Source organism: Aotus nancymaae, unplaced genomic scaffold (assembly GCF_030222135.1).
Source record: "Aotus nancymaae isolate 86718 unplaced genomic scaffold, 86718_ANA_hifiasm-v0.15.2.pri h1tg000010l, whole genome shotgun sequence".
Classification (NCBI taxonomy): domain Eukaryota; kingdom Metazoa; phylum Chordata; class Mammalia; order Primates; family Aotidae; genus Aotus; species Aotus nancymaae.
In genome coordinates, this window is record NW_026988421.1 from 63,510,922 (window position 1) to 63,538,300 (window position 27,379).

The window sequence follows — 27,379 nt, forward strand, 5'->3', positions numbered from 1 at the left end:
GCCAGGACCAAGGATTGCAGGAGTGGGAGAGCACAGCCGTTTTACTCAGTTTACCCCAGTCTAGCTGAAACTTCCAGTGGTTTTTCTGGCCCTTTAGGGATCTTGGGTTCATAGGTGACTCCTAGGCTGAGGAGCAGAGGACAGCCAGAGTCAGACTGGGTCAGGAACTGAATGGGAGGGCTGAATGGGAGCCCGGAGTTCTGGGGGCCTGTGGGTGGCCTGATTCAAGTCATGGGCTCTCTGGAAGCCCTTAGCCCTGGCTGTCAGGGCAGGGAAGGCTATAACAGAGGAAGGCTGATGCATCATGTTATTACTAAGTGACCTTGTGCAGGCCCAGCCCTCCTGGAACCAGGGAACTCCCCCAGGATGGGAGCCCCAGAGGCTGCCAGGACATAACCCTGGTCCTTGGGCATGCCCCTGGCCTTGTGACCCCCCCGCAGGAAGCAGTCCAAGGCCCTTCCTGCTGGCACAGTGTGAGCTCTCTTCCACCAGGGGAGCCACAAAGCCAACTGAGATAAAGTGAACACTGGGCCCTTCTCACTCTGACATTCTCTAGCAAAAGTGAGGTGGGGTCCCTTAAGGGCGAGACCCTGGAGCACTGCCCCATCTCAACCCTTCCTGGACTGGCCTTACCCAGGCCACCCTTGAAACCAGACTCCCTCTGCCCCAGGGCCTAGCAGCCGAGGAGAGCCTAGAATTAGAGATAGGGAAGCAACTGCCCTGCCAACCTCTTCCCCCAGGGGGCTAGTTCCCTCCTCCTTTGCACCTCCTTTCTCCCCACCATTCTGCCCTCTACTGAGCCTCCTGGGGTTGCATCAGGGAGAGACACAGGCATTGCCCAAGGGCCATGATCCAGAAACCTCAACCACTGTTTCCTCCACACCAGGCAAGACAGGAAGGGCTCAGCTGGGAGGGCCTGTGGATCACAGACTTTCTCCTCCCTCCAGAGACCAGAGAAATTCAAACCTACCTTCCCTCACCAAGCGCAGACCTGGTCTCACAGCAGGAGAGCTCTAAGGCACAATTCTGTTCAACCCCTCCACTCCCAGCCCCTGCAGCCTGCACAATGGTTGGACCCACTTCCAGTGGGTCTTGGGGGTGAGTTTGGGAAAGCGAGAAATGTCAGCACTCCCTCAGGGAGGCTGAAATTCAGCCCCTTTCCTTCAAGGTGGCCCTCTTGTACTCCTGCCAGCAGGTAAGGGAGCTTAGGAGGGCTAAATGCTGCGCCCCTCACCATTCGTGAGTACTCACAGCTGGCCCCAGGCCCTGCAGAGCCACAGATGGACATGGTGGCCTTCCTTGACAGTCATCTTTATTTGAATATTTGGGGCCTGCACTGCTATTTTTAATGAAAACAAGCACAAACACATAATGGAGAAAGATGCAAAATCCACATGAGCTTTCAAAGAGAACATGAGAGATTGTAAAGATATTTCATTCTGGAGACAAACCATTTAGGGCAGTCCTCAGAATATGCAAGTTCCCTCTCCATTCTGCTGGAAAAGTTTGAGAAATGTTAAATAATGCATTTTCCTCCTTGTGAGCTTGTTATTTTAAGATTCATTGAGACCCTGCAACCCAAAGGAATGCCTCCCTAATGGTGGGCTTCAGTCCACTTAGCTGATGACAGCAGACCAGAAATTCACAACATCTGAGCTAGAAACAAATTTAGAAATCAAGCCAGGTCCTTTATTAACAAACAGAAAAGCTCCAGAAAGGAGATGTGACCTGCCCAAGGTCACACAGCTCCTTTTCAAGGTTGCCATCCCTACCTGCTTTGGAAACCATTTCAGCAAACGCCCACTGCCTGCCACCCCTAAGATCCAGAGCTGCATCTCAGAGGAATCATTGCCTCCCCAGGGGCAGGGACAGCCCTCTTGGGTCCAGATCCTCTGTCCATCTGCCCATCCTTCCATTGGTAGCTCCAGAGCTAGCCAGTCCCAAGGAAAAAATTGTATGTGAATTGCCTACATTGAGTTGTTTGTACCACCTGCTTTCTGTTCTCTGGCCTGGCAATGGCCTAGTCACATTCTCTCTACCCAGACGTCTTTGCAGTGATTATCACCTTATTATTTTATATTAGTCACTCATTATGGTTTGTATTAGTTAGGGTCCTGGCAGGAAACAGATAGCACACTCAGAAACGGTTCAACTGATGACAGTTTAATACAGGGACTGTTTAGGAGGGCTGGTGAAGCACCCAGAGACTAGCATCCAACCACAGGAAGCCACTACCACTCACGTGTCCAAAGGGAAAGAAGAGGAAGCGATGTTCTGGAGCCCAGTGAAAGCTGGTGCTATGAAAGGGGGACCCCCGCCTTGAAGCAGGAGAAACACAGCAGAATCGCAGTGAGGAATGGAGGGAGTGTGGAAGAAACACCCCCGCCTCTTTCTCCTCCCTGCTTTCATCTTCTGCCAGGGCCTACCACTGGCCAAGCCCATCAGGAAGCTGGATAGCAAGGGAGCCCAGTTAAGGCAGTCAGTCCACAGGGGACATCTTCAGTGGAGAAAGGCAGGGAAGGGGAGCGAGAACCATTTCTAGTTGGTTCTTGAGCACTGATTGCTGAGTTCTGATTGGCTGAATATTACTTGTGGTTCAAATGACCCAAGCATTGGCAGAGATGGCCGATCACAGGAGAGCATGTTGTAGAAGCTGTTCTTGCAATGAAGTTATGTTCTGTGAGTCTTATTTTTCACAGGTCAGCAAATTCTGCCCACAAAATTGCCACAAACCCAATGTCCTCCTTTTGAAAATGCGTATGAAGATACGTATTTCTTTCACTTATGTGAACAATAGTTGAAGCTTAAATATGGCATTGGGCCAAATGCCTCACATTCTTGCCTCTTGTAGTCTAATGGGACACCTAGGCTCAATAAGATGCTGGCCCTGGTAAAGCTCTGGGCTGGGGTGACTACGAGAGTTCATCCCATATGCCAGTCTTAATCACGACCACTGTGCTAACAAGGATCCCAAGTTTGCATCTTGCCTCGGCAGTTCTGTGATTGATTAGTGATGTCTGCTGTGAACACAGACGTAGGAATGGTGGTGCAAGTGCTGTCTTGGACGGAGCAGTTACCTTGCTTGGCTTTTGGTGCAGCTTTTGAGCTTTCTTCCTCTACCAGCCTGTGACCTCCCTGCTGCTTTCTTCTCCCTTGGCCTTACTGTGTGAGTCACATGGAGTGAGTTCAGCCCAGGAAAGCAGCCATCTGGATCCACCTCAATCCTTCTGGCCACCTAACCAAGGACCTGACCCACTCTTTTCCACAGGCCACCACGCACGTGTACGTGACCATTGTGGATGAGAATGATAATGCACCTGTGTACCAGCAGCCCCACTATGAGGTGCTGCTGGATGAGGGCCCAGACACGCTCAACACCAGCCTCATCACCATCCAGGCACTGGACCTGGACGAGGGGCCCAATGGCACAGTCACCTATGCTATCGTCGCAGGCAACATCATCAACACCTTCCACATCGACAAATACACGGTCAGCAGCTGATGGCAGGATCAGGACAAAGGAGAAGCCTCTCCAGGGATTGGCGAGGAGCTCAGTGACACCATGGGGGGAATGGAGCAAAGATGCAGTGTAGGGGAAACTGTGGGGGCATTTAGTGTGGGAGGATGAAAGGTTTGGTGGAGTGGATCCTGGGCTAAGGAGTAGCAGGGGTTCCCCATCATGGCTCCAATGTCAGGGCCTACTTCCCAGATTGGTCAGAGGGTTGCCCCAGACCCACCACCCCTAGATCCATCCGTGTCCCTTCCATGTGTCCCTAGGGTGTCATCAGTGCCACCAAGGAGCTGGACTACGAGATCAGCCACGGCCGCTACACCCTGATCGTCACTGCCACAGACCAGTGCCCCATCTTATCCCACCGCCTCACCTCTACCACCACGGTGGGTGCGTGGGACACAGCCCCAATTTGGGCTTGGAGGCAGGGGAAGGATAGGACCCAGAAAGCTCCAGTGGGGGAAGGGGTTAGGGGAAGATTGTCTAAGGGAAATGCCTAAATCCAAGACCCCTGTCCTAATCTCAGCAACTCACTGAAACTTGCTGTGTGATATTAAGGAGGTCACTGAACCTCTCTGTGTGACTGTATCTGTCAGACAGATGGCAACACCTGCCCTCCTTTCACGGGAAAAGCATGAACTCTGGATTTCAAGTCCCTGCTCTTCCACTTTCTAGCTGTGTGACCCTGGGCAAGTCAGTTAACCTCCCTAAGCTTCCATTTCCTCATCTGCGAAAGGAGGACAACACAAACTATGTTTTAAGGAGTGGGAGGAGGAAATGAGACCACGTAAGACAACCACAGTGCAGCAACAAATAGAAGTTTATAGCACTACTAAAATTATTATTTTTGAGACAGGTTTTTACTGTATCATCCAGGTTGGAGTGCAGTGGCTTGATCACAGTTCACTGTAGACTTGACCTCCTGGACTCAAGAGCAATCCTCCCACCTCAGCCTCCCAAGTAGCTGGAACTATAGGCATGTACTACCACACCCAGCTAACGTATTACTATTTTATTTTTTGTAGAGGTAGAGTCTTGCTATATTGGCCAGGCTGGCTCTGCCTCAGTCTCCCAAAGTGCTGAGATTACAGATGTGAACCACCGTGTGTGGTCAATAGCATTATTATTAATATGATTATTATGCCCCTGAAAGGCTTTGACAGTGATAATAACTCACAGACATGCATAGCTTAAAAGGCCCACCCATATCCGACATCCCATATGATTCCTCCGTGGGCCCTGTGAGGCAGGATTATCAGATCTATTTCACAGAGAAAGGAACTGAGGCCCAGCGAGTGATAGGCCCAGCACAAAGCTGGCTGAACTTTTCCCACCATCTCAGGTGCTTGTGAATGTGAATGACATCAACGACAATGTGCCTACCTTCCCCCGGGACTATGAGGGACCATTTGAAGTCACCGAGGGCCAGCCAGGGCCCAGAGTGTGGACCTTCCTGGCCCATGACCGAGACTCAGGCCCCAACGGGCAGGTGGAGTACAGCATCGTGGATGGAGACCCTCTGGGTGAGTGGGGCTTGCGGTGGTCATACCACCTACAGGGCCTCACCTGCCCACCAACTTGGGGGAAGATAAGAAGGGGAGTCTCAAGGCATTTGGCCCCACCATTATGTGATTCTGTCCTCTCTGGACCTCAGTTTCCCCATCCATGACAATGATGGAAATAATCTTCTCCTACTAATCTTCTCCCACCCTTTCTTCCCAGAGATGCGATAAGAACACTGTGAAATCTGGGAACAAGAGCTGGTAGACTTGGAGGGACACAGACCTCTTTAAGAACATGATTAAAAATTGTCCTGTGTCTTGCCCAGAGGAATGGCCCCAGAGCAGACAAAGGAAGTACATCCTTACAGTGCATGCAGAGCACAGTCCCCAATGTCAGGACCCCAAACCACACACCAACAGAGCGCCCAGCTTGCTCTACGCTTCTCATGGTCACCCATTAACCGCCCTCTGCTGGGGTGAAGAGCAGAGCTTGCCGTGGCCTTGAGGGCAACTTCTCAAGTCCATTTTCACTCATTCCTATAGAGGAGACCCCCGACCCAAGGCCAGCTAGGGTCAGGCAAGGAGCCCACGTGGGAGACAGCGTCGGAAAGAATCAGGAGCAGTGGGGACTGTGCATCCTCAGCTCGGCTCCTGCCAGTGGTAGCTATGTCCAGATGCAGGCCTGCGAGTGCTCAGACCCATTTTGAACAGAAAAGCAGAAATCCAAATCTTTGTGAAACATCCCAATTTTCTGATTGATCGTGCAGTACATATTTCTTGAGTTCCTCCATTTTCCAAGAGCTGGGGATACCAAACAGATGCAAATCCCTGTGCTAAAGAACATACGTTCCAGTTGGAAGACACGGGAATGACCCAAATGACTAAGTAGATTACTTAGTATACTAGGAGGTGCTAAGGGCTATGGAGGAAAATAAAACCAAGCCAGACGATGGGGAGTGCCAGGGTGAAGGCAGCGATTGCAGGTTGGCAAAAACCTGAAGGAGGGCAGAGGTGGGTCAAGTGACATCTGGGGAAGAGCATTCCGGGCAGAGGAAGCAGCAAGTGCAGAGGCCCTGAGGTCGGAGCGTGCTTGGGGTGTTCACAGAGAAGCAGAAAGCCCTGTGGCTGGGGAGAAGTTGAGCAAAGGGAAGAGCAGGAAGAAATGAGACCAGAGAGGTCATGGGGCCAGATGTTGCCGGGCCTTTGAGGGCCAGGATGAGGGTGTGGCTTTCACTCTGAGGTGGGAATGCTAAGAAGGCTTTGAGCAGAGGAGAGACATTGTGCCCAGCACAATGCAGACCTCCATGCTGTAGCCTTTAAGTCACAAGCAACACTTCCCGGGTTAAATCCACATGTGATTGGGATCAGCCTTGGGAATTTGGGACCTTGTGGAGGAGTCCCGGCAGACTAAGAGGCAGACCCCCAAAGGAGTGGGAGAGGCCTAGGAGTTTCCTCAGGCTGACCTGGGTGGGAGGCTTCCTCCCCCAAGGAAGGGGCAGGAGTAGACATTTACAGCCCAAAGATAACGGTGGGGTCTCTGAGCGCCACCCTCATCTTGACTTAGGTTTCAGCAGGAGCACACTGGTTCCTGTTCTCAGAACAGACTGTGGGGGTGAAGAATAGGAACAGGGAGCCAGGTGGGAGCCTGTTCCTAGCAATGGGGTAGCCGGGACAGGGTGGTGGCATCACAGGTGGAAAGAAGTGACCAGCTCTGGTGTAATTCAGAGGTGAAGCCAGTAGGACTTGCTGATTGGCTGTGGGATGTGAGAGAAAGTCAAGGTTTTGGCATGAGCGGCTGAAAAGATGATGGCATTGCCATTGACAGACGGAGGACTGCAGCAGGGGGGTGAGGAGGGAAAGGAGGGTGGGTTTAAGGTAACATCTTAAACAGGCAGAGGTTATGTATACAAGCCAGGAGTTTAGGAGAGAGGTCTGGGCTAGAGACGGGTATTTGGGAGGAGCTGTCAGCATAGGTATTTAAAGGCAGGAGAGGAAGTAGAGCAGTAGGAAGATTCAACAGTGAACCCAGGGGTCACTTGCAATTAACAGGCTGGAGGACAAAAAAAAACACACAACCTATTTTTGGAGGGCCCAAATTAGAGCACCTGCTCTCCAGAGTTTGTAGTGGGTCACTCTGTTCGGACATGCCACCCTCTTGTGTCCCAAAGTTTCCTCTCTGGCCAAGCACCTGCCCTTCCCCTTTAGAAACCAGCAGAGCAAGGGCCTTTTTCTTCTGCTGTTTTCACAAACACAGAGGTTTTGTAATTTTATGGGAGTCCCTGGAGTTCAGGAGGATGCCGGCACCTGGCAGATAGGTAGGGGCTGGGCAGGCAGCTGAACCCCCTCCCCATGAGGGGTCTGCTCTGCACCCCAGCCTCAAGGCACAGAGCACACACCTGTGCCCCAGCACAATGCAGACCTCCGTGCCATAGTCTTTAAGTCACAAGCAACACTTCCCGGGTTAAATCCACATGTGATTGGGGTCAGCCTTGGGAATTTGGGAACTTGTGGGGGAGTCCTGGCAGACTAAGAGGCAGACCCCAAAGGAGTGAGTGAGGACTCGGAGTTTCCTAAGGCTGACCTGGGTGGGAGGCTTCCTCCCCCAAGGAAGGAAGAGGAGAAATTTAGAGCCCAAACATAACGCTGGGGTCACTGAGTGCCACCCCATCTCAGAAATTATCAACGAAGGCCCAGAGAGGTGAGGAGGGCCTGATGGTGCTGCCGACATGGGTCACAACATCCATTTCCCGCCTCTCCCCCCACCTCGGGGTTCATGTTGGTCACTGAAAAGTTGACAGATGCTGCAGTCAGCACAGCTGTCTGGGGAGAGCTGGTTTCACAGCCCATCACTGCATGGAGGAACGTGCCCGGCACCCCAGCGTAAAGGTCGCCTTCCCAACACTGCAGTCTGAACCGGGAGGGACTCCTTTCTATAGGGAGACAGATGACAGATGCCTGGGCACTTGCCAGCCCCACTGAGCCCTCAGGAGGAGCTCTGTGCTCAAAGAAGAGTTGGGAGACAGGCCACGTGCATTTGAGCCTCTCCCGTTAGCCCCAGCCTTGGCAGCTGCCCTTTCTGGTCACACCCACTCCTTGGACCCCTTTCCCACATCCTCATCCTCCCTGAAAGCTTCCTGTTCCTTCAGAGGCCTGCCTGGGCTCTCTTTCGGAATCAGCACACACAAGGTGGGCCAGGCTTTGTCCAGTACCAGTACACCCCACGGTGGCATCTCTCCATTAGCCCATTTTTCAGATGAGAACATCAAGGCAAGGCTCAGTAACATGCCCAAGGGCACACAGGTACAAAGTCCAGATGAAGACCTAGATATGACTGGATCGAAGGCCTGTGCTTTCAACCTCCCATCTCCAGAAGTTGTGGTGGAATGGGGAGGTCTGACCCCAGGGCAAGCTGCCGAGGAGGAGAATTTGCACAGGGGAACTAGGTTGGCCCAGGCCCCGGCCCCTCGGGCCTGCCCTCCTGAGCCTTCAAGGGAGTGGTGATGGTGTCTCCTGCTGGCTTTGGAGGGAAGAGCAGGAGGGCCTCTACCTGCACAGGGCCAGGGCTTCAGACAGGGCTGGGAAACCCTAGAAAGGGAATCCCCAGTTCTTTGGAGACCTTGGAGTGCCAGGCTCAGGAAATCCTGCTTCATGCAGCTTCCGCGCCCCGCAAGGCAGGATGAAGCCTATGGGACTGGGAAGAGCCTGGGAGCGGAAGGGCTGGTGGGAAATCACAGCTGCAGGTGGGACTGGGAGGGGCTGATCTTGTAAATCAGAGCGTTAGGAGTTGGGGACAGGGAATTGTGAGTTAGGATGTGAAAAGGCAGGAAGAGAAAACTGTGGGGGAGCCTGGGCCCCTGTCCTTGCTGTGTGCTGAGTGCTTTGTGCTCTGTGTCCCAGAGCAAGTCAGCCCCACTCTGGGCCCTTTCCCCCAAGTGTCCAAAGGCAAAGTGAAGGAAGTAACTAACTGTCTCCCCATTCCATTTCCTGAGGGACTGCAGAGGGGTGACCCCTCTTCTGCAGGCTCTCCCAGCTCCCTTGCTCATGTCCCCCTAACTTTCTTCTTTTTTTTTTATCCTTTTTAAAAATGTATTTATTATATTTTAAGTTCTTGGGTACATGTGCAGATCGTGCAGGTTTGTTACATAGGTATACACGTGCTATGGTGATGGTTTGCTGCATCCCCTAACTTTCTTCTTGCCAGAACCGCAGCCCCCACCATTCTTGCCTCTCCAGCTGGGTTCACACTTGCTCGCTGGTTTCCTTCCCACTGCCTCCTCCTTCCACCCACCCTGGTTGGCTCTGGAAAGAACACAAGTCCTGTGGGAGGCAAGGGGTTAAGACCCAGAGCCCTGGGTTTGAATCCTGGTCTGTCATTCACTTGCCGTGGGCGTGCAGACAGGTCATAACCCTTCCCTGGGCCCCCAGTTCATTTTCCAAAGGACATAAGGGACTGGACAGTCTCTGGGATGCCTTCCAGGTCAGCATCTAAGAATCCGAGGTTCTTGCTCTGGAATCTCAGACATCAGGCACCGCAGCCCGGCCAGGAAAAGGACTCTGGGGCCACAGCACCAGTGAGGCTCTTCAGAAACGTCAGAGAAAGGAAATTAGGGTCACCACAGTCGTAGGGAACCCACTCTGCACTCCAACTGTGGCTCAATAAGGGGACAGAGTGGAAGGCATTGGGAGCTTCCCTGCCCCTCATCCGTCCCCTTCTGCCTGTCTGGTGCCTACGCGTTCACCATTAGTAAAGCATTGCTTTGTGGTCGGCTCTGCCCTTCCCAGTATCATTTTTCACAAGCCATTGGATCTGGAACAGATCACACATTGCAAAGCGCCTGATGTCTTCATTGATCATGATTGCTTAGAAAGGGGGTGCTAGTGTAGCAAGGAGCCCCTACTTTTTCAACATAACCATCTTACCTAGGCCTGCCAGTGGCCCAGGGAAGGAGGCTGCATGGTCTGGCACATGGGGTATGAATGGCCCGTGTCCACCTGCACCCCTGGTGGTGATCTGTTGCCACCCACCTGCACATCCCAGCCCTTGCAGGTCCCATGAGGATCTGAAGCTGGGGTCACCGGAGGACCCAGGCCCCAGCTGTCCCCCAACCCTGGCGAGTGAGGCTTGCTAGAGGAAGCCGGAGGCGTCCTGGGCTCTCCGCAGCTCCTGCAAGTGCCCGACTAACTTGAGCCTCTCCTGGGTGGCACCCAGGGGAGTTTGTGATCTCTCCCGTGGAGGGGGTGCTGCGGGTCCGGAAGGATGTGGAGCTGGATCGGGAGACCATCGCCTTCTACAATCTGACCATCTGTGCCCGTGACCGGGGGCTGCCGCCACTCAGCTCCACAGTAAGTCTGGGAGCCCCACCTACTGGCTTCCTTTCGCTGCCCCTGTACTTACCACAGAGATTCCTGTAAATATTGTTACCCTTGTGCCCAGAGAGGCCACAGGCTGCCCTGGAGCCAGGCCAGGCCTGCCCCCAGGGCCCTTAACAGACCTCTCACCCACCCAGCACATCTCTGGGGAGGCTACCTTTCAGCCCCGCCTCTACACCCAACTCCTGCCCCATCACTCCCTTCTCCACCACTGCCCCTCCTCTGCCTCTGCCTTTCCTGCTTCCCTAAGCCTCCTCTTCATCCTCTTGCCTTTTTTATGTTCTTTTTCTTCTTTCTTCCTCTTCCCATTTCTCTTTCTTCTCCACAACCAACTGTGCCCTCCCTCCCTCAACGCTGCCCTTGGGTAACTCCTCCTTGGTTTCATACAAGATCCCTCACTCTTCCTCCCCTCCCTCCCCCTCCTCTGACTGGCCCAGATGCTGGTGGGGATCCGGGTGCTGGATATCAACGACAACGACCCTGTGCTGCTGAACCTGCCCATGAACATCACCATCAGCGAGAACAGCCCCATCTCCAGCTTTGTCGCCCACGTCCTGGCCAGCGACGCTGACAGCGGCTGCAACGCACGCCTCACCTTCAACATCACTGCAGGCAACCGTGAACAGGCCTTCTTCATCAACGCCACGGTAGGGCCGAGACTGACCCCAGGGAGCTTCCCAGAGTTTCCAGTGGCAAAGAGGACCCTGCCCTAGAGGCTTTTCTGCTGCCACCATCTGGGTTCCACCTGGCTCCTGTTCCTCCACTGGGATGAGGACATCTCTGTGGGAAGCATGGAATCTTGGATTCCCCAGTGAGCCATCTCTGGGGTCCACCTAGAGCCAGCCCTGAGGCTTGTCATGTGCAGAGATGGGGTCAGAACCTGTGGGACCACGTGGTTTAACCAAGATGCACCAAAGTTCTCACTCAGCCTCTTGAGGTGTCTGTAGATGGCCAGCAACACCATGGAGTCCTCAGAGGGCCATCCCTTAGAAGCAGCAAGGTCTCGGCCGGGCGTGGTGGCTCACACCTGTAATCACAGCAGTTTGGGAGGCCAAGGCAGACAGATCACTTGAGGTCAGGAGTTCGAGACCACCCTGGCCAACATGGTGAAACCCCATCTCTACTAAAAATACAAAAATTAGCCGGGCGTGGTGGTGGGTGCCTGTAATCCCAGCTACTCGAGAGGCTGAGGCAGGAGAATCACTTGCACCCAGGAGGCAGAGGTTGCAGTGAGCCGAGATCGTGCCACTGCACTCCAGCCTGCGTGACAAGAGCAAGATTTCAACTCAAAAAAAAAAAGAAGTAGCAGGGGCTGGGCATCAGTGGGTCACTCTCGCCCTGGAGAGACCCTGCTGGCTCACATTTTTGGCCTTCTAGACCATCTCTTAGGCAATTTAGGGAGGCCAGGCAGAGCAGTTGGCATCTGTGGGGCAAAGTAGAAAGCAGGGAGCAGGTCTCCATGTAGCTCACCACCCTCCACATCCCAGACAGGGATCGTCACTGTGAACCGGCCCCTGGACCGCGAGCGGATCCCAGAGTACAAGCTGACCATTTCTGTGAAGGACAACCCGGAGAACCCACGCATAGCCAGGAGGGTGAGACTGGAGGGCACTGTGGGTAGCAGGGCTGGGAGCTGGAGGTACATGGAGAAAGAATACATCACCCCTCCTGCAGGCGGCATAGCCAGGCTTAGACACACAAGCTTTGGAGTGAGCACATGCTGGGTTCAAATCCCAGTTCTCCCCTTCAGTAGGTGCATGGCTTTGTCCAGTTAACTCCTCTTGGCCTCTATTTCTCTTCTGCAAAATGAAGATCACACCTACCCCAAAGCTGTGGAAAGAATGAAGGAGCCAATATACACGAAAGCCTCAGTACAGAACCTGGCGCATGACACTCAATGAGCATCAGCTCTCATTGTTTTCTCCCCAAACCACTGATACCTGGACACATGCTGCATGTGTGCACGGGGCATATGGGTCTGCATGCACTCACAAGCACGCTCTGAGGTCCTGGAAGGCCTGCATTTTCCAGGTGGCTCTCCCCTCAAAAGCCAAAGAAATGAGCTATTTACTAAAGGGAGAATATGGCAAAGCAAACAGTCCCTTTAGGTTGGGGGTCAGCTCTGTCCTTCCAGCCCATGAGACTGCAGTAAACCCCTAGCCAGGACCCTTCAGACCCAGTTCATCTCAACTCTGCTCCCGACTAGCTGTGTGGCACAGCCAAGACACTGCTCTTTCTGGGCCTCAGCTTCCCTATCTGTCTAGCCAGAGGAGATGAGATGTCAGACTGGAGAAACTCATAAGCTACATGCCCCTTCCACTCCCATGTGGTGCTCCTCTGCTTCCTACTCCTTTTCTTTTCTTTCTTTTTTTTTTTTTAGATGGAGTCTCACTCTGTCGCCCAGGCTGGAGTGCAGTGGTGCAATCTCAATCTCGGCTCACTGCAACCTCTGTCTCCCGGGTTCAAGCAATTCTTGTGCCTCAGCCTGCCAAGTAGCTACAGGCACCCACCACCACACCTGGCTCATTTTTGTATTTTTAGTAGAGATGGGATTTCACCATGTTGGCCAGGCTGGTCTCAAACTCCTGACCTCGAGCAATCCATCTCAAAGTGCTGGGATTACAGGTGTGAGCCACTGCACCCAGCTTCTACTCCCTTCTTTTTGCCCCCACTTTTCCTCTTTCCTGCTCTCATTTTCCCTCTCCTTTACCTGGGTATCAGAAGGGCCCTGAGTAAGAGCAGCATTGAGTGGCGGTCTCTGCCGCTGACTCACCACTTGGCTCTGAATGGCCACTCCCCATCTCTGCACCTTAGTTCACTTGTCTCTGAGGTGGTGACAACACACAGGGTACTGGAGGTTCTGAGGGTTGGCAGGTGTGAAGTGAGGCACTGGCAGAGTTTGGATGAACTCTTGCAACCAGGGCAACAGGAAGGCCTTGAGGGTCTGAGAAACAGGACTCATCTGCCTGCCTGAAGTGAGGTGGAACAGGATTAAATCCCATTCACGACACCTCTGTAAAGGAGTTAAAATCCATATTTGCCAGACTGGAAAACTGAGACCCAGACAGGGGAAACGACATGCCCAAGGTCGCCCAGAATTGGGCCTCAACCCAGGTCTTTGAACCCTGGTGTGGGCTTTTTTTCAGATTAAAAAAATTTTGTATAAATTTAGAGGATTCAAGTACAGGTTTCCTACATGTCTGTATTGTGTAGTGGTGAAGACTGGGGCCATCAAGTGTACCCAAAATTATCTATTAGGTTCAACGTTCACTCAACAGTGAGTGACACTCAACAGTGAACTTTGTACCTAGTAAGTAATTTTTCTTTTTTTCTTTCTTTCTTCTTTTTTTTATTTTTTTTTATTGAGACAGAGTTTCACCCTTGTTGTCCAGATTGGAGTGCAGTGGTGCGATCTCAGCTCACCACAACCTCCACCTCCTGGGTTCAAGCGATTCTCCTGCCTCAGCCTCCTGAGTAGCTGGGATTACAAGCATGCACCACCACTCCCGGTTAATTTTGTATTTTTAGCAGATATGGGGTTTCTCCATGTTGGTCAGGGTGGTCTCAAACTCTCGACCTCAGGTGATCTGCCTGCCTTGGCCTCCCAAAGTGCTGGGATTGCAGGCGTGAGCCACCATGCCCTGTCCCTAATAAGTAATTTTTCAACCCTCACTCGCTTCCCATCCTCTCACCCTTCTGAGTCTCCAATGTCTCTTATTCCATGTATAACCGTGGTTACACATTATTTAACTCCCACTTACAAGTGAAATATGCAGTATTTGACTTTCTGTTTCTGAGTCATTTCACTTGGGATAATGGCCTCCAGTTCCATCCATGTTGCTGCAAAAGACATGACTTCACTCTTTCTTATGGCTGAGCAGTATCCCATGGCCTATATACCACATTTTCTTTATCCAGTCCTCTGTGATGGACACTTAGGTTGATTCCATATCTTTGCTATTGTGATAGTGTGGTAAACATATGAGTGCAAGTATCTTTCTGAGATAACAATGTATTTCCCTTTGGGTAGGTACCCAGTAGAGGTGTATTATGGGATTGAGGGTAGTTCTATCTTTAGTTCTTTGAGAAATCTCCATATTGCTTTCCACAGTGGCTTAAGGAATGTACACTCCCACGGGCAGTGTTTGAGCATTCCCTTTTCTCTGTATCCTCACCAGCATCTGTTGTTGTTTCTGAGATGGAGTCTTGCTCTGTCACCCAGGCTGGAGTGCAGTGGCACGATCTCAGCTCACTGCAACCTCTGCCTCCTGGGATCAAGCGATTCTCCTGCCTCAGCTTCCCGAGTAGCTGGGACTACAGGCACCTTCTACCATGCCCAGCTAATTCTTGTATTTTTAGTAGAGACGGGTTTCACCATGTTGACCAGGCTGGTCTCAGACTCCTGACCTCAAGGGATCCACCAGCCTCAGCCTCCCAAAGTGCTGGGATTACAGGCGTGAGCCACTGCGCCCAGCATGTTGCTTTTGACTTATTAATCATAGCCATTCTGACTGGTGTGAGAGGGTATCTCACTGTGGTTCATTGCATTTCTCTGATGATTAGCGATGCTGAGCATTTTTCCATGTTTGTTGCCCCCTTGTTTGTCTTCTTTTGAAAAATGTGAGTTGATGTTGGTGTGGGTTTTTCTGATCATCTGCCTCTGTGCCCTAATCCCCCACCTCCCAACCCTCCTCCCACCTGGGTGGGGGCACTTTGCTGAACATGGCCTATAACCTGCCCCGTTCTGCCCCTTGCAGGATTATGACTTGCTTCTAATCTTCCTTTCGGATGAGAACGACAATCACCCCCTCTTCACTGAAAGCACCTACCAGGCAGAGGTGATGGAAAACTCTCCTGCTGGTAGGTACAGGGCCTGCCTGGGAGCTCCTGCCATTGCCAGGCACCACCAGGGCCTGGGATGCCTGAGGACCTCCCTTATGCCTGATGGCATAGCTGAACATAGACCCCAGTGGGTGTGGGAGGGGAGGGATGGGCACAGCTCCAGGGGATAATGAGCTGGAGTTGCCTGTCCTCCTGCGAGCACCAAAGAGGCCACCAGACTGGTTGGAAGAGACAGTCGTGGTCATTGGTTCCCAGGGTGGTCTGAAAGTTGCCCCATCATCCCTCAAGAGGGGCATTTAAGGTGTGAGGACTACCCGGGAGGGAAGTGGGCCCAACCCCCACTGCTCTCTCCACCCCAGGAGTGCAGGGCATCCCGGGGCTTTTGGAAGCCCTAGGGAGCATCTATAATCAGAAGTGGGAGGTCAGGGGGTCCTGGGCAGGCCAGCGTAGCCCTTTCTCTACACACATGCACTGACCAGCCTCACCTCCCTTCAGAGGGACAGAATCTCCCCTTCGATGTCCCTCAAGGTGGCACCCTCACTCCTCCAGTCTCCCTAGCCCCTGCTGCTCATCTCTGGCTGGGCATCCCCATTAGGTGAATGTCACTGTTAAACCTGTCTGTATATATGCTCACACATGTGCCTGTGTGTGGCCATATCAAGGCATGTGTGTGGGGTTACACATGTGCACAGACACACACAGGCACATGGGTGCCCACACTATGCGCTCGTTTGCAGACATCCCCACCTGCAGAGGCACACGAGCACACAACCAGGGAATCCCAGGCTTGCACGTGCTCTGGGCTTGTGGTAATGTGAACACAGAACTTGATGCACACGTGTGGATTCCTAGTCATGTATGGCCAGACCCCCAAAGGTAGAGCATTGTTTGCACACATGTGTAGATAGGAGAGGCCCACACATGGGGAGGGGATGTCAGGGAGCCCCAGACCCTCCCGAGGAGCGGCCAACCTCAAAGGCTGCTGGGAAGGCAGGTGTGGCTCTGGGCAGCCGGGGCCTTGCTCACCACTCTCGTGTTTTCTCCCCAGCAGGGCTTTGAGGCCGCTCCCCAGGCATCTGCGTTCAGTCTGCTAAGGCTGCCGCAGGCCCGCTGCCAGGGCCTCCCCACCCTGTCCACCTCACCTCCCTCCCCTCATCCATCATCAGCCATGGCTCACCGGGACAGGGCAGGGGAGGTGGGAGGGCAGGGGGCTGGGTTGGCCCTGTGGTGACCCCTCTCCTTCTGGCCCAGGGACCCCTCTCACGGTGCTCAATGGGCCCATCCTGGCCCTGGATGCAGACCAAGACATCTATGCTGTGGTGACCTACCAGCTGCTGGGCGCCCAGAGTGGCCTCTTTGACATCAACAACAGCACCGGTGAGGCCTCTGTGCCACCCAGCACTCCCAGCCTGGCTCTGGGGTGGAGATGGCCCCAGTGCTGGATTAAGGGCCTCCCTTCTCAGTGCTGAACTCAGGCTGTCCATGGAGACCCCATTTTTCACAGCCCAGAGTCCCCACCTTGCAGCTGGATTATGTCACCCACGGGCCTGGCGGGAGGATGTAGGAAGAGGCTTGGAGACAACACACAGGACCTGCTGGTGCACAAACTCTCAGCCTAGGCTGGGAGCCCCCAGTCCACTCCCTTCATGTCCCCAGTCCCAGGCTGGGGGCTCAGGCCCCTAGTCCATCAGAAGTAGCCAAAGCAACTTTCCTGTCCTCCAGCCAGACCATGTCACATCAGTCTGGTCCTGGACAGGAGGCTGCTTTGGTGACAGGTGCCATTGGAAAGCACATCTCTCGACAGAGAAGGTCATTCCTCTGCCCCAGGTCACTCTTCCCAGGCAGGGGTCTTGAGGACAGCAGAGGGCACCTGCAGAGGGGACAACCACAGGAGACACGTGGGGCCCTCCTTAAGCACGGGTGGTTGAGCCTGGGGGAAAGAAAGTGATTGTGTTACTGTCTCTGCTCCTCTTTCGTCTCTGTCCCCCATGGTGCCTCTGTCTTTCTCTGCTCTTTCCCTGTTGGTTCTTGCCCTACTTCCCCACTGCACCCCTTTTCTGTGTGTTTCCCTGGCTGGCGGCACTGGTGCCAGGCATGGTGACTGTGAGTTCAGGTGTCATCATTGACCGGGAGGCCTTCTTGCCACCCATCCTGGAGCTGCTGCTGCTGGCTGAGGACATCGGGCTGCTCAACAGCACAGCCCACCTGCTTGTCACCATCCTGGATGACAATGACAACCAGCCCACCTTTAGCCCTGCCACTCTCACTGTCCACCTACTGGAGAACTGCCCACCTGGTAAGCAGGGACAGGCCCCCCCACCCCCAACCAGGGGCTGGTTGGTGGTCACAGGGGACTAGAATCTCAGGTTGAACACAGAGTTTGCCTCCAGTGGGGAGAGAGATGGGCAGCAGGGTGAATGAAGAACACACTGAAGAGGGAGTCCGGAGACCTGGGCCCTCGTTTCCCTCCTCTGAGCCTCTGTGTCTTGTCTGCAAAACAAGATTCTTAAGTATACGCATCCGAGTTCCCATATGGAAACACTGACTATTTTAAAGTCAAAATAGGATCAACATGATTCCCATCAAAATCAAAATATAACTTCTGGAAGAATAAGAAAATTTTGAAAAACATAGTATAATAAGCCAGATTTGGCTTACCAGATTTTATAACATATTACAAAGCTACAGTATATAAAGTCATGCATTGTGGGCACAAGACTCCAGGACAAAATAGCCCAGAAACAGATACTGATAAATTAAAGAGTAAAATACGATGTGAGGCCGGGCGTGGTGGCTCACACCTGTAATCCCAGCACTTTGGGAGGCTGAGGCGGGCAGATCGCCTGAGGTCAGGAGTTTGAGACCAGCCTGACCAACATGTCAAAATAGAAATCCTATCTCTACTAAAAACACAAAAAATTAGCAAGCTATGGTGGTGGGTGCCTGTAGTCCCAGCTACTCTGGAGTCTGCTGCATGAAAATTCTAGGAGGCGGAGGTTGCAGTGAGCTGAAATCACACCACTGCACTCCAGCCTGGGTGACAGAGCGAGACTCCATCTCAAAATATATATATATATATATATATATATAGTGTCAAGTTGTCATAATTATATAACTTGTATAACTTGACGGAAAAATGGGCAAAAGACGAAAGCAGACCATTTGTAGAACATACAACTAACCATTACATTATAAAATATTGTTTAATCAAAGAATATAAAATAATATTCCATTTTCCTATAAAATTGCAAATATGAAAAATGTATAAAAGAAAATGTGTCAAGGCTGTCATGAGGAGGGGCCACTTGGACATCACCAACAAATGCGTCTTGGTAGATCTTTCTAGAAGAGGCCACTGTGCGCTGCTACTCTATTTCCTCCCCAACAGGATTCTCAGTCCTTCAAGTCACAGCCACGGATGAGGACAGTGGCCTCAATGGGGAGCTGGTCTACCGAATAGAAGCTGGGGCTCAGGACCGCTTCCTCATTCATCCGACCACCGGGGTCATCCGTGTTGGCAGTGCCACCATCGACAGAGAGGAGCAGGAGGCCTACAGGCTAACGGTGGTGGCTACCGACCGGGGCACCGTTCCTCTTTCGGGCACAGCCATCATCACCATCCTGATCGATGACATCAATGACTCCCGCCCCGAGTTCCTCAACCCCATCCAGACAGTGAGCGTGCTGGAGTCGGCTGAGCCAGGCACTGTCATTGCCAATGTCACAGCCATCGACCGCGACCTCAACCCAAAGCTAGAATACCACATCATCGGCATTGTGGCCAAGGATGACACTGACCGCCTGGTGCCCAACCAGGAGGATGCCTTTGCTGTGAATATCAACACAGGTACAAGGGCCGGCACCCCTCCTGCCTTTCTCCTGGTTCCCAGCCCAGCCTCCTTGCTCCCTGCTTCCCACTTGTTTCTCCTTCGTTCTCTTCCTCTGCTGGTCCCTTGCTACTCTCTTCTCTACCCTGTGACACTAGATCCCTCCCCTTTTCCATCTCTCCCCTTGCTCCTTCCTTCTCTGCTTTCTCTTCCTCCCCCTCCCTTGAGCAGCTTCTCTGACCTTCCTGATTCCCCCACCCTACCATTGTATGAGAGCACCTCTCTCACCACACTCATGGCAGCATTAAAAATGATAACATTTTCATGTTGGCAATTTTAAAGGAAAGTAATGCCTTGTTTGTTTGTTTTTGTTTTTGTTTTTATTTTTTTTTGAGATGAAATTTCTCTCTTGTCACCTAGGCTGGAGTGCAACGGTGCTATCTTGGCTCACTGCAACCTCCACCTCCCAGGTTCAAGCAATCCTCCTGTCTCAGCCTCCTGAGTAACTGAGATTACAGGCATGCACCACCATGCCCAGCCAATTTTTGTATTTTTAGTAGAGAAGGATTTTACCATGTTGGCCAGGCTGGTCTCGAACTCCTGACCTCAGATGATCCAGCTGCCTCAGGCTCCCAAAGTGCTGGGATTACAGGCCTGAGCCACTGCCTGGCCATGATACCTTGTTTAACATGCATTTTTTTTTTTTTTTTTTTTTTTTTTGAGACAGAATCTTGCTCTGTAGCCCAGGCTGGAGTGCAGTGATGTGATCTCAGCTCACTGCAACCTCCACCTCTCGGGTCCAGGTTCAAGCAATTCTCCTGCCTCAGCCTCCAAAGTAGCTGGGATTACAGGCATGTGCCACCATGCCCAGCTAATTTTTGTCTTTTTAGTAGAGACAAGGTTTCACCATGTTGGCCAGGCTGGTCTTGAACTCCTGACCTTGTGATCCACCGCCTTGGCTCTCAAAGTACTGGGATTCCAGGCGTGAGCCACCGCGCCCAGCCTTCACATGTATTTCTTTCCTAACTAGGTGGCTGAACACTTTCTTCATATGTATGCTGGCCATTTAAATCCTCTGCCAGTTGTATGCAGATCAATGATTCTCTTACACTATGAAACCAAGAGAACCATGGCTTATCTTTCACAATGTATGCAGCTTATTGTAATGTTGGTGTTTTTATCATTTTCCCAAAAATTCATGTTTTTCTCCTTTGAGGAGTTAGGAAAGGGACACGGATCTGGTGGGTGTACTTCTTTGAAGGCCCAGAGGAGTGGTAGAAAAATCAACATGGCTATGACAAAGCACTAAAACAGCAACAAGAAGTTAGTTTTTCATATGTGATTAGCAGGCCTTAGGATGCTGGAGAATGTTGATATTGGTGACGGTGTGGGGACATTGAAACCCTCATGCACTGCTGTAGGAGTTGTCACTGATTCCACTGTCTGAATAGCAATCCAGTATAAGGTACGCTTGTACCTTATTACCCAGCAGCTCCACCTCCAAGTATATGTTCCAGAGAAAGTCTCAGGGCGTTAATGAAACTGTCTGAGATGCTCACTGCAGTGTTATTGGTGATGGTGGAGTTGGGGGCCATGCAGGTGTCCATTTCTGGGAGACTGAAGAATAAAACATGGGGAATGCACATCATGTGGGTACCAGCCAGCAGTGCCAGCAGTGAGAAGCAATAAATTAGACACACACAGAGCAAGTAGGCAAATCTTATATAAGTATTTACTAAAAAGGATAAGAGATTGGATGAGATATATGCCACAGCACCATTTGCATAAATGTAAAATACATACAAAGCAATACATGATTTTCAGGAATATGTTTATTAACAAAAAATACACTTCAGTACATTACAATGACTCCCTGAGGGAAGAAGGGAAGGAGAGAGGTATATGGGAATGAAAGGGAGTCGATGCACACATAAAACAAGAGAGGTACCAGTGGTCATAGTGAACCAAAGAACATGAATCTGCATTTGAGGCCCAAAGGGAAACAGAAGAAGGAAAAGCCATGAGCACTAGGAGAAGTTAGATAGAGCCAGCCACGTCCCAGGTTAGCAAAATTCCTGGCTGCATGGGTTGGTCAGGACCATGGAGAGCTGCTCCACATCCCAGCTCAACTGGAGGCTCTGCTCTATTCCCTACTGCTTTTCTCTTTCCTGATCCCTCTTCCTCCAACTGACTCTCTTCTCTATTTTTCTTTCCAGTGTCTTCTCTGCCCCCCATCCTCAGCTCCCCCCACCTCCCTTGCCCACTTTGCTCCCTTTTCTTCTTGCCAGAGCCTCAACCCCTGAGCTCTCCACTCCAAACAGGCTTCTGCTTGCTCCCCTGGTTTCCTTCCCAGTGCCTCTTCCCCTCCCCACTCCCTGTTTCCACCCCTCCCTCCCTCCTCCCACCCCGTCAGCTCTGAGTCCCCAGAGTCCTCCCTGCCCCACTCTGCTCCATCCCTGCTGCACCCTGAACTAACTGATGTTAACCCTCTTCTCTCTTCCTCACGGCTGGCAGGCCCACAGGTTTGAGCTCTGTTTCTCTGTCACTTCCCACCTCATCTCTTCTCTGCCTCACTCCATTGCCTTCCTCCATGCCCACCGCACCCCTACCACCCTTCCTGTCCTGTGGGGCCCAGGCCAAGGCCGTGGCCCAGCCTTTGCAGACTGAATGCAGCCGCCCTCTCCCCATCCTCGCTCCCCAGCCTGGGGGACAGGGAGCGAGAGTAGGAAGAGGAGGAGGAGGAGGAGGAGGAGGAGGAGGAGTAGGCGGCCCAGGGTAAGTGACTGCCCCCCAGCTGGGGACCCATGGAGGACAGCAGCCCAGCAGGGGATCTGCCGAGGGGGAAGGGAATCCCAGAGACCCTGGTGCCTGAGAGGGAGAGGAGGTCTCACTCTGGGATGAAGCCAATGAAAGGAGAAGCCACCAGGCCCTCTAACAGGCAGGAACAAGAAAGGTCCCAGGAAAGCTAGGCAAACTAGGTCTGTCCTGTCCCAGCCCACACTTCTAGGGGGTTCCTCTCTGATTTGGGGAGCAGGCAGAGTCTCTGGAAGGCAGTGGGTAGAACAGAAGGAAGCACCTTGCTAGGACTGACATGGAACCAATGCTCCTGTCACTTGCTAGGACTGCCATAGAACCAATCAGTCCATGTCACTCCCTATTTAATCAAGACAAAGGGATGGACCTGAAGCATCCATACTCTTCCACCACTGCCCCCTCCAGGGAACCCCCTCAGGGCTTTTCAACTACCATGATTTTCCTTTCAATTTGATCTTCCTAGAATCTAAGCATTTTTTAAATTGTGATAAAATACACATAGCGAAATTCACCATTTTAGCCACGTTTAAGTGTGGAGTTCAGTAGTGTTAAGTGCATTCGCATTGTTAGGGAATACAGCATTTTTTTAAACAAGCAATTACAAAGCTTCAGTGTGCCAGGCACTGTTCTAAACACTTTACAATTGGAAACTTGTTTTGTTTTTCTAATCCTCGAAATAGTAGGGGATTGAGAAAATGATGGATTGACAATCAGTACTGTAATTATCTCATTTTACAAATGAAGACACAGAGGTGCAGAGAGGTGACATAACTTCCCCAAAGTCACCTGGCTAGTAAGCATCATGGGAGGGGCAGAGCCATGTGCCCCCAGCTTATGAGGGGGCTGTGGGGCCATCCCAGCCACAAGTTCCAGGAGCCACTGGGGACCATCATCCTCTGTGGGGATTGGGAGGGTTTGGCCAGGCACACCCCTGGTAAGGGCAGATTTTAGGGGTTTCTGCTCAGGCTGAACCTGACCTGGTCTGGTCCACAGGATCCATAATGGTGAAGTCCCCCCTGAACCGTGAGCTCGTTGCCACCTATGAGGTCACTCTCTCAGTAATTGACAATGCCAGCGACCTACCAGAGCGCTCTGTCAGTGTGCCAAATGGTAAGGTTCCCTGCAGACATTTTTCATTGGTTACTCAGAGCCAATCAGGGCAGGGGGCAGGCGGGGAACCAGCAATGGTCTGTCCCCAGGGAGAGAGCAACAAGACCCAGCTGCTCCAGGGGCCAGGGGTCAGGAGTCAGAGAACACTAAAGGCATGGAAGGATGGAAGGTGGCAGCCACGGTCAGGCCCAGAGTGGTGATGGTTATGCAGAGCTCAGCAGTGGGGAATCCAGAAGCCCAGAACTATGTGTGATCTGAACCCCCAGGCTCAGAGTAAGAAGGAGGCTTGGTAGAGCCTGAAACGGATTGAGAAAAAATGGTTTGAGAGAGGCTTAGGTCCAGTCAGCAGAACTGGTAACCAGGGTGTGGCTAGGATGTAAGATGGGAACCCCATGATCTGATAGGAAGCCATGGGGTTAGCACAGAGGAAGCAAAGAGTAAGGGGAGGTGACCTGAGGCCACAGACACTGCTTTGGGGGTGGAGGCACTTATGGTGGTGAACAGAGGGGCCTGGTGTTACCTTCTGCCAGTCAGGCCCAGGCCACCCTGCCTGCAGCCTCAGATGTGAGCTGGGAAGGGGCTGTCAGAGGGGTAGATTTTGTGTGGGCAGAGCAAGAGTGGAGTGGGGGAAGTGGGGAAGGGGTGGACTCAAGTTGCCTCTGCCATGAGGCAGAGACAGCTGCTGTGGGGGGAGCCAGGCCTGGCAGATGTTGGCTGCTTATCTTCACAGCCCAGAAGCATGCGTTTTCCAGAAAGAAGGGCAGACTTGGTCATCTCTTCCGTGTCAGAGGCTCAGATGGTTAAGGGCCCAGGCCGGTTACATAGAGGGGACGGCTCAGACAAGATCTAGGGTCTAAAAGATCATCTTGCCCTATCTCATTGAGCAGGTTAGGAAACCAGGGCACAGGAAGGACCAAGGGCTCCACCAGGGTCACCCAGCCCTTCCTCTTATGGAAAAGCAAGTGACTAGACCACTGGAAAGGCTCATGTGCTGCACCCTGAGAGTTAGGTCAATCCTCAGGGGGGCTGTGGGATGCTGCCATGCTCTCCTGGTTTGGCCAAGGCTAAGGAAGGCCTGGCCCAGCCACACTGGTGTCCCTCCCATCTCCCTTACTCCCGGCTTCACCCCAGCCAAGCTGACTGTCAACGTCCTGGATGTCAATGACAATACACCCCAGTTCAAACCCTTTGGGATCACCTACTACATGGAGCGGATCCTGGAGGGGGCCACCCCAGGGACTACACTCATTGCTGTGGCAGCCGTGGACCCTGACAAGGGTCTCAATGGGCTGATCACCTACACCCTGCTGGACCTGGTGCCCCCAGGCTATGTCCAGCTGGAGGACTCCTCGGCAGGTAAGTCAGAAATCTGTCAGAGGAGGGTTCGGGGACATTATCTGTGCTTGCTGAACACCCAAGAGGGGACACAGCCCCTCCGTGGCCCCTCAGTGGACTGAGCCAGATCCAAAATAGCCAACATTCCATGCCAGATTCCAGATGCCCAAACCAGGGGAAAGGAGGAACAGAGTACTTACTCCTGGGTTGGAATGGAAGCCTCTTGATGTCTGGGCTACCCTACCACTCAAGCTCCTACTACTAGTACCACTGAGGGAGCAGGAAGGCCAAGAAGGAGGTGTCTCAGGTCCTGGGCTAGTTGATGTTCATCCCTGTGGCTAGGAGAAGCTTTTTCACCCTCCATAAAACAAACAACTGGGCACCAGTCCCTGCCGTGTGGCCTGCTACTGGGCAGTGCTGCCCAACCACTGTCCTTCAAGGGATCACACCTGCCCCTCATAGTCCAGGTCCTTCTCCTTATACTTTGAAGAGCTGCCATGAGTGAGGAGTGGCCAAAATGGCAGTGGGGGCCTCTGTGTCTTAGGGAAAGTCATTGCCAACCAGACAGTGGACTACGAGGAAGTACACTGGCTCAACTTTACTGTGAGGGCCTCAGACAATGGGTCCCCGCCCCGGGCAGCTGAAATCCCTGTCTACCTGGAGATCGTGGACATCAATGACAACAACCCCATCTTTGACCAGCCCTCCTACCAGGTGGGTGGCCAGGCCACAGGCTGGGTCCAAGACCTGTCCCTGTTGCTTGGGGTCTTTGGGCATCTTCCACTCCCACCCTGCCAGCCTCTAAGCTCCCTAGGAGTGTCCAGCCCATGAGCAGCTTGATGCCTGCATCAGTGAGCTCTAGGGCAGTGCTCGGGCTCTGGGACTGACCTTGGCCTACTCTCTCTCCCTGCCCCCTGGGCTCCAGGAGGCCGTCTTTGAGGATGTGCCTGTGGGCACAATCATCCTGACAGTCACTGCCACTGATGCTGACTCAGGCAACTTTGCACTCATTGAGTACAGCCTTGGAGATGGAGAGGGCAAGTTTGCCATCAACCCCACCACGGTGAGTGGCGATGGAGAGCCTGGGATCTGGAAGTGGGAAAGACCCAGGGTCAGAAAACAAGCAGCCACCAAAAGTATTGTAGTCATCCCTCTGGGTCTTGCCACCTGGACATCTGCAGCCTCAGACGTTCTTTAGCCAAGTCAGCAAGCCCTGTTCTCAGAGTCCCAGGCATTGTGGAGACTGTGGCCTTTCTGTTGCAACAGATTTGAAGGAAGTGGCCAAGTCTTTTGTAATGAGCCCTTTGTGGGACAACTTCTGAGATGTGTCCTCTCCACACTAGAAAGCTTGATTGAAGTCCATGGGGCTGCTTTATGTGATGGTCAGAAAAGAGGCATGGGAAGCACTGCAGAAAGTGGGCACAGTGTCTGAGCACCTGCTGTATACATGGCCCTATACTCAGTGCTGGGGAAGGGAGGATGTCCCAAAGGGTGCATCTCACATGCTCCGTTGAATCTCAGACCTGTGGGAGAGCAGAAATTCAGGAGAAAAGATGGGAGATGATTTCAAATGTTTGCTAATTGGTTCAAAGCTGTTATTTTCAGTATAGAGAAAGAGTCCTGTGGCCTGGCACTGGTTGGTCAGGCAGGGCCTACCCCAGTTGCTGGGGCTGGAACTGGACTTTCCCTCCCACTGCCCTGCTCTGCCCTCATCCTCTGGCACTCTGCCCTTTCAGCAGGGTTCACTCCTTCCTGCTTGGTATGAGCCATCAGACATGGCTCCAGGCCTGGCATTAAGACAAATGAATATTTATGGGGTACCTACTATATGCTAGGCCTGGTCAGGCAGGTAGCTCCAGGCTGGGCTGCTCACCCCACTCCCAGGTAGGTTGGGATAGTGAGAGCAACAAGAGCCGCTAGAATGGGAGCTTGCTAGGGGCAGGGGTTATGTCTCTTTTGTTCAGTGCTGAATCTCCGAAGTCCATAATAGTATCTGGCCATAGTAGGTGCTCAATAAATATCTTTTGAATGACTGAAGGACCTAAAGTCACCCTTCCCCTACTAGGGTGACATCTATGTGCTGTCCTCTCTGGACCGGGAGAAGAAGGACCACTATATCCTGACTGCCTTGGCCAAAGACAACCCTGGGGATGTAGCCAGCAACCGTCGAGAAAATTCCGTGCAGGTGAGGGGGGCCAACCTGGGCCAGGGACCACAGAGATTGGGGTTGTAGAGGCAACAAGCAAAGCCGCTAGCAAGTGGACTGCTGCAGACTGGGAGCAGAGCCACCCAGTCCCCTTCGGGACACAGTAGCAGAAAGGAGAAGGCAAGAGGGTGACTGGATGGGTTACAACGGCTATGGCTTAGGAAGACAGGGATCCTCTAGGAGAAATCTTTGCCAGACTGCTATTTGGCAAAATATTTTGGCAAATAGGCAGCTAAACATACCTCGGTGAAACCCAAATAATGCTTGGGGCTCCACATGGCCCAGTATCACCATAGTGTCCCATTGAAAGAAACACAGTCCAGGCCAGGCCCAGTGGCTCACACCTGTAATCCAGCACTTTGGGAGGCTGAGGCAGGTAGATCACAAGGTCAGGAGTTTGAGACCAGCCTGACCAAGATGGTGAAACCCCATCTCTACTAAAAATACAAAAATTATCAGGGTGCAGTGGCGGGTGCCTGTAATCCCAGCTGTCGGGAGGCTGAGGCAGGAGAATCACTTGAACCCAGGAGGCAGAGGTTGCAGTGAGCCAAGATCCCGCCACTGCACTGTAGCCTGGGCAGCAGAGCGAGACTCCATCACAAAAAAAAAAAGAAAGAAAGAAACACAGTCCAGAAACCAAACAACTATAAAGGAATCAGCTTTATTTATGTGTCTTTTTGTTTTTTTTTTTTTTAAGCCAGTTTTACTCTTGTTGCCCTGAGTCTTCTGACCCCAAATGCTGTGCTTTTCCCAACACAGCACATGCCTGTGTGACAGGGATGAGGTTCAAATATGTGCGGGCATTCACAGCCCTTTCTCTGTACCTGCCAAAGAGAAGTGATCTTGGCCCATTCAGCTGTTC

General features: G+C 52.5%; 1 protein-coding gene across 5 annotated transcripts in view; it reads left to right on the plus strand.

Moving 5' to 3' along the window:
• Positions 1-27,379, plus strand: part of CDH23 (cadherin related 23) — a 421,218-nt gene that overhangs the window by 379,589 nt on the left and 14,250 nt on the right. For 3 of the 5 annotated variants that reach the window (XM_064374253.1, XM_064374248.1, XM_064374249.1), the window contains 15 exons: positions 3,269-3,490; positions 3,778-3,897; positions 4,854-5,034; positions 10,223-10,356; positions 10,821-11,030; positions 11,871-11,978; positions 15,141-15,243; positions 16,477-16,602; positions 17,318-17,521; positions 18,614-19,072; positions 22,860-22,976; positions 24,108-24,332; positions 24,856-25,025; positions 25,237-25,374; positions 26,377-26,496. In XM_064374253.1, the coding sequence (XP_064230323.1) occupies positions 3,269-3,490; positions 3,778-3,897; positions 4,854-5,034; positions 10,223-10,356; positions 10,821-11,030; positions 11,871-11,978; positions 15,141-15,243; positions 16,477-16,602; positions 17,318-17,521; positions 18,614-19,072; positions 22,860-22,976; positions 24,108-24,332; positions 24,856-25,025; positions 25,237-25,374; positions 26,377-26,496 (2,637 nt within the window). Of the gene's footprint in view, positions 1-3,268; positions 3,491-3,777; positions 3,898-4,853; positions 5,035-10,222; positions 10,357-10,820; positions 11,031-11,870; positions 11,979-15,140; positions 15,244-16,476; positions 16,603-16,818; positions 16,824-17,317; positions 17,522-18,613; positions 19,073-21,483; positions 21,828-22,859; positions 22,977-24,107; positions 24,333-24,855; positions 25,026-25,236; positions 25,375-26,376; positions 26,497-27,379 lie in introns of those variants that run through there. The other 2 variants (XM_064374251.1, XM_064374252.1) reach the window with 2 other exon arrangements.